At 52.4% G+C, this 11,250-nt stretch overlaps 1 protein-coding gene across 1 annotated transcript; it reads right to left on the bottom strand.

Annotated features, from left to right (window-relative positions):
• Positions 1-6,577: 6,577 nt before the first annotated feature.
• Positions 6,578-10,127, bottom strand: Cfl1 (cofilin 1). Its single transcript, XM_021638408.2, has 4 exons — positions 9,971-10,127; positions 7,889-8,196; positions 7,485-7,561; positions 6,578-7,265 (listed from the first exon to the last, which is right to left on the bottom strand). The coding sequence occupies exons 1-4, from the start codon at positions 9,971-9,973 to the stop codon at positions 7,153-7,155; spliced, it is 501 nt and encodes a 166-aa protein (XP_021494083.1). The 5' UTR covers positions 9,974-10,127; the 3' UTR covers positions 6,578-7,152.
• Positions 10,128-11,250: the final 1,123 nt, after the last annotated feature.

Below are 11,250 nucleotides of genomic sequence, written 5' to 3'. Positions count from 1 at the left end.
TATGACTGCCAAGTCTTTCTGCTGGGCCCTAGCATTTTGAATTTTGAAAGCATTTTTCTTTTTTTTTTGGTTTACTTTATTCTGCGTGTTTGAGTATTTTGCTTTCGTGTGTCTATGTGTACCATATGCCTGCCTGTTGCCCTCAGGAGGTCAGAAGAGGGTGTCAAGTCCTTGGAACTGGAGTTACAGATGGTTGTGAGTATGAGGAGTCTGGGAACTGAACCCAAGTCAAACAGTACTCTTGACCTTTGAACCATCTCTCCAGCCCCAACTTTTTTTTTTTTTTTTTTATTGGGAGGGGGTTGTGCCATGAGGTCAGAGGAAAGCTGGAGGGAGCCAGTTCTCGACTTGTGTGGGATGGGTCCCGGAGATCACAGCGGAGCCAGGTGTCCCGAGCACGTGAGCTGTCCCACTGACCCTCCAGCTCTTTATGAGACAGGATTTCATGTTGATCATGCAGGCTTGGAACTGACTCTATAGTCAAACATGGCCGTGAACTCTGCCCACAACCTTCTGAAGCGATTACGGCCTTGAACTCTTCTTGCCTGCACCTCCCGAGTGATGGTTGCATCGCCACACCCAGGTAGAAAGTCATTGTAGAGAAACAACCAATGGTTTCCCCTAGCACCATATCTGTCTCCTGTGCATTAGAGGAGAGGACCAAAAAGTCGGGAGCAGGGAACAAAGACATAGAGGCAGGAAAGGAAAAGTAAAACTTAAGTTATAGGGTTATAGAAGTAGTAAGCCCCAAAGAGCCTAACACTAACAATACATTTAGCAAGTTATTGTAATAACTTATAAAAGCAAGCAGGGCTGGGTGTAGTAGCGTACATTATTTTAATGTTTATTTTAACTGACATGTATGGGCATTTTGTCTGCACACAAGTGTGCCTGCCCGAAGAGGTGTCAAAGCCCCTGGCACTGGACTTACAGATGGTTATGATCCATCGTGTAGGTGCTGGGAATTGAACCTGGGTCCTCTGCAAGAACATCAGGTGCTCTTAATCCCTGAACCATCTCTCTAGCCACAGTAGCACACATCTGTAATCCCAGCACTGGGGAGGTAGAGACAGGTAGATCACTGTAAGCTTGAAGGCAGCCTGGTGTACATACAGTTCCAGGAAGCCAGGGGTCTACACAGAGGGACCCTGTCTCAAAAATAAATAATAACCAAAATAAAATAAAATAACTAGGGCTGGAGTTTGACTCAAGGGTAGAACACTTGTTTTGCAAGCATGAGGCATGATTCCATGCCCAGTACTACAAGAAATAATGATAATAATGACAAAGAATATAATAAAGGAAGCCAGGCACTGTGGCTCATTGCCCCTAACTCATCCCTGGCTGTTTTGTTTTGCTTGGGACAGGTTCTTACTCTGTTGCCCAGACCAGACTGGAACTCATTATATTTAACCCAGGTGGGACTTAAAACTTAGAGCAATCCTCCTGACTCAGCTTCCCAAATGCTATGACTTTAGGCATGAGACACCAAGCCAGGCTTCAAAGGCGTTTTAAACCCATGCAGCGCTTATAATGAGGCATCCTCAGACTTGACAGAAGCGAGGACTGAGAGGCCATTCTGCCTGCCCCTGAGGACGGGAGCCCAGGGAAATGCTTTGAGCAGGTCTCTAGAGACTGGGGAGGGCGCAGGGCGGGACAAAACACCTTGCCCTCTGTGCTCCACGGCCTTCCTCCATGCTGGATCTGCAGGGAGACAGTTTCTTGTAGGTGAGAGATTTCTGATGCAGTAAGTGAGCAGGACAAGGTGAAGGTTCAAACCAAGGCAAAGCAGCCTGTTGGCTAGGAGGTGGGAGGCAGAGCCAGCACGGCTTTCAGGCTTTCGGTCCCTTAGCATCAGACTTGAGCTCTGATAGATAGCCTATCAGAGCTCAATGAGCTCAATGAGCCGCCCCCCCCCCCGAATAAACTCACAGGTCTCAAATGGAGTACAGGGTGGGAATGCCAAAAGTGGGTGCTTAGCAGGGTTGGGGAGCTATTTCAGGTGGGTCTCTGGGCCTCTAGAGTTGCCTCCCTCACTTCGCCTGAGTTCTCAGTGGTTCCGCAGCGCAGGAGTTCATCTGGCGGCCTCATCGCGAGGAGGGGCGGGGCTGTGAGGGGCAGGGCTGTGAGGGGCAGGCGGGAACATGGGGTAGGACATAAGGCTTTGATGGCATCCTAGGCAATCCATCCCTCCTCTGAGCAGATTCCTCCAGCCCCTCTCAGGCCACACTTCGAGGCTTCAAAGGAAAAGCTACAGAAGCTGGGTGAGGGCAACAACTCCATTACTTGGGAAGTTTGCCAAGATGAAGCAGGAGCTAGAAGGGAGTAACCAAACCCCAGCTCCATCCCTCCCCAGAACCCGGAAGGATTCTTCCCCAAGTATGATGACATCCTGAAACCTAGACCTTTGGCCCCAGGTCTGTTGAGGAGGAGGAACTATTATGATGGGGGCCCAATGTGGATGTCCAACTGTCCATGGTCCTACAATGAATACTTGGCCATCTTTAAGAAGACTGGCAATGCATGAAGTCTTTCTACAGCCCCTGGCAGCCTATCCCACCCTGCGTTGGGATCACAATTTCTGTCCTCTTGGAGTACAGCCAGAATGTAAGGTGGGTTGAGAATGCTGGGATCTGAGACCAGGATGGGGGAATCAGGCCTGAGGATTTCACTCAGTTTGCTCCCTGTGTGGGTGGCATTTGACCAGGGTAGAAGTTACAAGTGCCCCACCCTCCCCTGTGTGCTTAGCTGAGAGAACAGGAAGGAGGACTTGGGAGGGTTCCTGAGGAGCATCAGGGCTGCAGATCACTGGCCTGTGAGGGCTCAAGGCGACCCTTTGGCTATGGGAGGGAAGTCGCTGATGGGCCCAGCCTGGGCTGGTGGGAAATGGCACAGCATGCATGGACAGCCGTGCTGCAGTGCCTGGGTAAGAAGCGTTTTTGTTGCCAGGTGAGGTGGCACACGCCTGTGATCCCAGCACTCAGGGAGGTAGAGGCAGGTGGATCTCAGGGAGTTTGAGGCCAGCCTGGTCTACAAAGCGGTCTAGGACAGCCAAGGCTACACATGTTGTTTCCATCCCTTAGAAGGAAGATGACTTTGAAGATGAGAACCTCCCTCATAGAATACCACACCCAAATCCAAGATACCTGCCAAAGGGCTGACCATGTATGTGCTCCCACAAGTGTATGAGGGCGAAAGGGCTCACCATGGGTAGGGCTTGGCGTGTAGATTTAGGGGCTCTGGTTGGGTTGTTCTTTGGCAGGCCAGGCAGGTTACTATTCCGTTTCTGCTGCGCTCAGCCGTCCTGGAAGCCAGGAAGTCAACCAGCTGAAGAGGTAAGGATTCAACCCCGTCCCTTCTGTGCCTGTATACTATGTGTTCCCACGAGGGCTGTGTACCCTATAGAAAGCCAAGTTGGGGGTGAGTCGTACAAAAGCTTCTGAAGGAGCTGGGGGAGAAAAAGATTCCAAGGAGGGTTTGAGGGCAGAGAGGCCTTGAGCTGCCCCAGATCCCTGCCTCTCACCTTCCAGGAGTTCTTTGAATGACAAGTACTACCTTCTGCACTCATGGTCTTCTGTAGAGCTTTATGTGATGAAGGTTCCCTCTACAAACTGTTCTATGCAGAAATGGAATGGAAACGTGCATAAAGCATGCCGTTCCAAATGAGTGTACGAGATGGGTGAGGGGTGGGAATGGGAGCAAGTTACAAGTGTGCCACACGCCTCTGGGAGACGATGTTGAGCCACAGCATACTTCCCAAACTCTTTCCAAAGTCCATGGAGTATACCAAACCCTCTGAAATATGTGCTCAAGGGCCTATAGGGACCTTGTCCACTCCAGAACCTACACACAAGATACAAAGCCCTAGGCTTGCTCTTTGACCTTTTTGTGCTCTGATCATGGCCTCTCTGCTTTGCCTATGTACCCTACTGAGCTTACGGCGCAATAGCCTTGCACACATGTACACATGGCCTGCCTTCTGAAACTCAGAACCTCACCTGTAGTATTCTCAAGCACCTCTCTTCTGGGTTGTGTAGAGGAGGGTTCCAACACTTTAGTGCCTTTTTTCTCAAGACCCCTTCTGGTCTCCCTACCACAGAAGCTGGAAGGCCAGGTGGCCTCTGATGAGGACTTGAAGCCATCTGACGTGGGAGACTCACAGCCAAGGTGAGAGGTGGCCCTAGGTATTCTCAGGGACAGAGGCCACGTGGGGAGCACGGGCATGGCAACAGGCATCTTGTGCCGATGGCCCTAGGGCCTGCTGACAGGCGGCTCCGGGCACTCTGAGAATGCTAACAGGGCATTAGACAAAGCTCGTACGAGGACCGGCAAGTGCAAATGGCAGAGCCAACAGCTGTGCTGTCAGCGCTTGGAGCGCCTCTCCTCACCCCTCAGATTCCAAGGTGAGCCCTGAGGCCTGCCATGGCCCCACAGTGAGCATCCACTCCTGTCCCTACTCCTTTTCACTCTCTCCCCATAGCTCATGGACCAAGTCTCCTTTTTCTGGAAGAATCTCATTGGGTTGTCAGAGCTGGGATTCAAAACATGCCAAGGTGGCCAAGCTGAACACTCGCCCTTTCTCCATGAGCTCTCGTGCTGTTCCACCTTCTTCCCCAAGATATGCGGGTGGAGCAGAGTATAGTCGGGCCTGGGGTCAAGGTAATGCCCTCTTTCCTGAGGTCTTTTGCTTTGCTCACCTTGGGCAGTAGGAAGAGGGCCTGAGGGCTGAAGAACAATATAACAGCACCAGCTTTCATAGAACTGAGGGCTTTTCTTCTGCAGGCTAGCACTCTGCTTCTCCAGAACACCTTTATTTCCCTTCAGGGAGAGCCTTAGTGAAACCAGATGGTACTCAGGGACCTTCAGTGGCAGTGTCCTCACACTGTCTCCTAACCTCTTCCCCATAAAGATGATACCCTTGCCTACCGCAGTGGCTACTAGCGGTGGCTCACTCTGGAACCCATTCGACCTAAAGGCAGTTGGTTGGCAGTGCAGCCTGGAGGACACACCTGGCCACAGGTAAGCAAGAGTTCCCAGGAACTGTGTAGCCCTTCCCACAGCAGGCAGTCAAGTGTCCACACCTTCACATGGCCTCTAGCTTTATAAGAGTTCATTGGCATCCTGACTTGCTCTTCACAAATCAACAGCCTGGTTTTATGGCCAGAGGTCTACGTGCCTTTACTTTCACTTTTAAAAGAAATTATGTATACACAAGATCTCATTATGCACCAGATCTCCTTATAGGTGGCTGTGAGCCACCATGTGGTTGCTGGGAATCAAACTCAGGACCTCTGAACAACAGCCAGTGCTCTTAACCTCTGAGCCATCTCTCCAACCCCTACTTTCACAAGACACATCGGAGACCACGCACTGGGGACGCAGAAGCCAGCATCGTCACCCCTCATGTCTTTGGCCAGGCAATACTTTTCTTCTAGGCTCTGCATCGCCCTCAGTTTTCAAGAACACAACTTCCCAATCTGTTGCCAGAGCTGAGGCAGAGTGCTTGTCTGCCACACACAAGCCCCTGGGCTCAACGCACAGCACCACAGAAAAACAAGGCTAACATGTTCTTCCTATGCCTGTCTTCTCCACCAGACAGAATAGAATGGGCTAACCTTAACGGGTTTGTGGTCTTTGTGAGAAATCAAAGCAACATGTAAAGTTTTTAGTGGAAGCAAACACCTTTAATCCTAGAACTCTGGAAGTAGAGGAAAGCTGACCTTAGAATCTCCTGGTCTCCACAAACTGTCTTAAAAGACAAACAAAAAACAAACAAACAAAAAGTCCCTTCCTACAACCTTCCCACAGTTGGGCCATCTAAGTAAAACAACCTTGGGCTGGTTAGTGAAGGCTTAAACTCAGTACTACCACAGTTCACCTGCCCTAAGGCAAGCTCTTCCACTCCTTAGGGCGGGCCAGAATAGCAAGTTATGTTAGAAAGGGCGGGCTGTGGTGACAATAGGAGGTGGGGCTCCAGACACCAGGGTCTGAAGTCCTGAACTCCACCTGGCTGACCCACCCTGAATGGACTCCAGCCACAAGTACATTAGGCCAAAGGCTCAACTTAGCTGCTGCTCATAGCACCACTGAACCTGTCAGTAGGGTGGGGCCAGTCACTCCAGGTGGGGAGGAGGGCAGAGTTCTAAGAGAACCTTTAAAAGCAGAAAAAATAAAATAAGCAGGGTGTGGTAGCATACACTTTTAATCCCAGCATTTGGGAGGCTGAGGCAGGTGAATCTCTGTGAGGCCAGCCTGGTGTACAAAGTGAGTCCAGGACAGAGAAATCCTGTCTTTAAAAACCAAAATACAAGCCAAACAAAAAAGCAGAGAGCTACTGCTCAATAGGTCATCCAAGTGAATTGGGATGTACCTCATTGTCCACAATTAAGGTCCAGTAGCAAGGAGTTTCAGGTGGGACATGCTCTGGGCCCAAACTCCCTATTAACTACCTTGGTACCAACTGTTGACACCTCATATCAAAAAAGATGTAATACTGGTGCAGGGCTAGGGGCACAGCATGGAAAAACCACTGCTCATCTGTCACAGGGTCCCCCAGATCCCAAACCCAAAAGCCACATTGTTAATTAGTTTTTTTATTTGTTTTTGTTTTTTTTTTTTTTTTAATTGAAGGTCCCTTACTGGTCCTGCTTCCATGAGTGGCCAAGATCACGGGAAAGGGAGGGCAACCAGACGGCGCAAGGAGGGTCATTTCCACATTTCATTTACACACAGAACTAAACAGACAAGCACAGAATCACTATTGTGGTTAGAAGTTGGCAGCATGGGAGGGGGGTGAGGAATAGGGGTATCGTTAAAAAAAAAAAAAAAAAAAACGAAACAAAACAAAAACAAAAACCAAAACCCCAAAACAGGCTCCCCCCAAACTGGGTGCCTGGGACGGAACTTGGTCTGCTTCAACCCAAGAGGAATCAGGAGATCAAAAGCAGTTTGGGAAGGCCAGAACCGTCAGGGATGGAGGGAAGAGGACGGTCCAGGGGGTAGGAGGGACGTTTGGCAACTGGGGTGAAGGGATCGCCCTCCCCCTGCTGGGTTCCCCCCAACCCCTCCGGTCTGGCAGGAGAGGGGCAGCCTGCAACACCCAAGAGCAGGTCTGGGGCTGCTAGATGCTCCAGGCAGGGGGCTGGAGGTGGCTCACAAAGGCTTGCCCTCCAGGGAGATGACGGCACTGCCACCTAGTTTTTCTGCCAGGGTGCAGCGGTCCTTGACCTCCTCGTAGCAGTTTGCTTGTAATTCATGCTTGATTCCTTCATGAAAAAAAAAAAAAAAAAAAGAGAAAAAAAAAGAGAGAACAGTGAGAAGGAAGCACTGGGCTGTGGCGTTTGTGTCTGGGAAGCAGCCATTAGAGCAGAGGAAAGAGCAAGGTAGCACCCAGCAGGCATGCGAATGGAGGACTTGTTACTGTCATCTGTTTCACAATGCAGCCATGACTCCCACAGAAGCACATACAAAGAGGGGATCCTTACCTGTCAGTTTCTTCTTAATGGCATCCTTGGAGCTGGCATAGATCATTTTGCTCTTAAGGGGTGCACTCTCAGGGGCCCTGAAGACAAAGCAAAGAAAGAGCTGTAGCTACCCCAGACAACACATGACCCAGAAAAGACCTTTAGGATGTTCTGACAGCAGATTTCCCCTCATGTTCCCCCACTGTTTTTGCTGTTTTCAAGACAAGCTTTCTCTGTGTAGCCCTGGCTGTCCTCAACTCAGAGATCGACCTGACTCTGCTGGGATTAAAGGTGTGAATCACAAACATCATCCAGGCCTCTCACTTGTTTTGTTACACCCGACTCCCATACTTTGGATGATTTCTATTACGCTTTCCTGAAAAGGGAAAGCGGAGGCAGGCAGAGAGCCCGAGTAAGGAGCTCACCAGAAGATGAACACCAGGTCCTCCTTCTTGCTCTCCTTGGTCTCATAGGTTGCGTCGTAGAGGGCATAGCGGCAGTCCTTGTCGGGCAGCATCTTGACAAACGTGGTGTAGGGGTCGTCCACAGTCTGCCCCACATCTCCTACCAGGATCTCCTTGCCCTCCTCCAGGATGATGTTCTTCTTGTCCTCACTCAGGCAGAAGAGCACTGCCTTCTTGCGTTTCTTCACTTCTTCTGGCGTTGAGGACTTGCGAACTTTCATGTCATTGAACACCTTAATGACACCATCAGAGACAGCCACACCAGAGGCCTGAGGGACAAGCCAAATAACAGACCTTGTAAGGGAAAGGGTTCTGTGGTATTCTCTCAGGTTATGGGAACCCTCATTCTGGATCCCTGCACAGGCAAGAGGACGTTTTCCCCATCCAGTTATCATCTAAGGACTCTCGAGGACAAACCCCCTTCAAGGGAGATCTCCAACGTCTAGTTCAACACGCCCACATGTTAGAAACAGTATTTGTTAAAAAAACAAAGCCTGGTCAAGAGTGATGGAACAAACATTTCTCATGGTGCCAGGACAGCCAGGGCACACAGAGAAAGTCCATCTCTAAAAACACCCCATAAGAAAACAAAACGTTTTGCTGAACTGTGAATGACAGATTCAAAGAACCTAAAAGTTACTGACTGGATTAACAGAACTGTCTGCTGGATAAAAATGCTCGAAAAATGGAACCACAGCTCCACAAAGACACCAACAGCAGCTCAACAGTTCATCAAGTCCATCCCAGCCTTCAACGCAGTCACTGCATAAACGACTCTTCCCTTCCCAGATCTCCAAACTCAAGAATTACAACCCTTCATTAGAGCCCTGCTGGACAACTGCCCATCATCCCAGAGTGGGGAGTCCTAAAAATCACTGACAAATAGGTCAAACTGTAGGGCCCCAAATCGTCACAAACATTTTGCTTTGTATGGCTCTGGGGGGGACGACCCAATCAGAAATCTGCACCCCCCCCCATGGAACTGCAGAGGAAGCTGGCCACGTGATTCACCCGCTTCCGGAGTAGGCGGAGGAAGGAGATTGGGGTAGTCTCAGGGCCTCCCCAAGAGACAGGCAGCTCCGGACTCACGTCTCAACGCCTAGGACTCGCCTTTAAGAATAGGCGTGAGTCCCGTCAGCTTGAGAGGTAGGGCAGGCCAGTCACACAAGCATCAGTTTTCCAGGCCCTCAGGCTAAACCTAAGAACTGGGTGGCTTCCGGGCGGTACCCGCCTGGGTCACTTCCCTAAACGCGGCTCCACCCTCGGCCCCATCCGGCACAGCTAAAGGCCTAGCTCGTCCAGATCTGCGACCGGGATGGCAGGGGCCAAGGATGTGCGCACGCGCTAGTGCACAGCGCCGTTCCAGCCCTACCCCGAAGTCCAGTGACTAGAGAAAGCAGTGTGTAATCGCTCTTTATACAAGAGGGGCGAGAGCCTACACAGGACCCACTCTATAACTCACGACGAAAGGTCCTGGTCTCAGGAGTCAGTGCCTCCACCAGGTCCCCGGTGACCCAGCATCCCCGAAGAGCCACGCCGCCCCCGCCCCTCCCAGACGGCGGCATCCCTGCCACCTGCTGTGGAGACAAACCCATCCGCAGAGGGAGGATGATGCGGGGAAAGGAACAGCCCTTGGGTGGGGCGCGCGCCGACATCTCGCGCGCGCTTTTCCCTAGCGGCCCCGGGGCAGGGTTTGGATGCCGCGTGCTCTGGTCCAGCGCGCGCCATCGAGAACCGGGGAGCGTTGCCCGAGGCTCCGCGCAGTGGACCCCTCCCCCACGGCCAGTGTCCGCGCGGGCGCAAAAGCGGGATGGGGGAGGGGAAGGGAGCCAGGGGGCGCGCGAGCGACGTCCGAATCGGCCCTTCCCAGCGCCCACGGGCGCGCACGCGCGGCCTGCCCTTCAATGCGAGACCCTTAATCTCGCTCGGGGTGCTGGGGGGGATGGGATAATGAGAGCGCTTCTCTGCCGCCCCCACCCCACCCGAAGCGCAAGCAGCGGATCACGAAACCGCCTCCCTCGGGAGCAGCGGCCTAGTACTCACCATGGTTCCGGAAAGTAAAGGGAGACAGAGAGAGCAGGAGAACTAAGCCACCGCAGCTGCTGCCGGGATCCGACTGAATGCGGCCTCTCCCGGCCCCTTCCGTTTAGTAGGAGCCGCACAATGAGGGGCGGGGCACGCTTCCGGCGCCTGCCGCGCGGGACGACGGGAAATGGAGTCCGAGGATCCTCCCGCCCCCCCCACCGGAGCGGCGCTCAGCTGCTCCAGGGTTCCACAGAGCCGGAGTAGGCGGAGGCGTGGGCTATTGTGCTGGGAACGAGCTTATCGAGGGGAAGGACCAGAGAACGCTCTGCAGTAAGAGGCCCATCGCTTGATAAAACGACCTAAAAAAAAAAACCAATTCTCTGAGTCTTTACCCCACAAGTGAAGTTATCTGTTGTTGCTCTTTACGGCGCCTGATGTTTTCCTGACAAGAGAGTCGCAAGAATACTCGCAAGTCTTCAGGCCCATGGAGAAGTGCTTCTGTAGAATGAAATTTCAACAAATCAGTAGGATATTTTTTTTTAAAGACGGAAAATGCTACAATTAAAAGCTTGAGAGCTTCGGTTTCGCCTAAATCCATTTCGCGAGTCCTTCAGACGTAATTCATGGGGGAGGAGTGGAGAGTTGTGCATTAAAGGCTTCTTTCTACTTCCTGCACCAGGCGATAAGGAGAAGAGTACTGGAACTCCGTTCCCGAGTTGATAGGTTTGTGGTTAGTCTAACACGAAAACTGAGACCCTCTGGGAGAGCCAGAGTTTAAAGTGAACTGGGCGGAGACCCTAGGAAGACCTCTTGGATCCCGAACAGTGACCGTGTCCTCACACTTGAGGAAAAGGGGGAAAGGTCGCCAATAAGTCATGTGCAAGGGAAACTGGGGCCCTGGACCTCCCCAAGCCGAATAAAGGCTGCAAACGAGGCGCAAGCCCGGGAGGGAGGCAGCCCGCAGGGCATGCCGGGGGTTGTAGTCCGGGGCCTCCCGCGGTCCTGCGGGCCGAGCCGCTGGAGCTCCATGGGGAAGCCGAACGGACCCCTCGGCTCCCAGGTGCCCGGCCTGAGGAGAAGGCTAAGCGCCACCTTTTGCGAGACTCCCGGTTTCCCAGAGCAACGGGGGGAGGGGCCACAAGGTTACCCTGGTTACGCTCCCTTCCGCCCCTCCCCACCCCCGCCTAGGGATGCCCTAGATGTCCTTATTAGGGCATGAGCCTCCAGGGGGCGTGTCCAGCACGAGCGCCAGCTTTAGGCTCCTTTTAAGGCTGCCGCGACGGAGGAGGCGGGCTCGG

The sequence above is a fragment of the Meriones unguiculatus genome, chromosome 1 (assembly GCF_030254825.1).
Source record: "Meriones unguiculatus strain TT.TT164.6M chromosome 1, Bangor_MerUng_6.1, whole genome shotgun sequence".
Lineage (NCBI taxonomy): Eukaryota > Metazoa > Chordata > Mammalia > Rodentia > Muridae > Meriones > Meriones unguiculatus.
The sequence above is the reverse complement of the archived record's forward strand: the minus strand, read 5'-3'. Positions and strand labels throughout refer to the sequence as shown.

Excerpts from the sequence above, each read along its gene's own strand:
- Cfl1 (XM_021638408.2), bottom strand. Across the intron at positions 7,562-7,888 it reads GACCTGGTGTTCATCTTCTG|GGCCCCTGAGAGTGCACCCC; the intron begins GTGAGCTCCTTA and ends CTTTGTCTTCAG. Across the intron at positions 7,266-7,484 it reads CATTAAGAAGAAACTGACAG|GAATCAAGCATGAATTACAA; the intron begins GTAAGGATCCCC and ends TTTTTCATGAAG.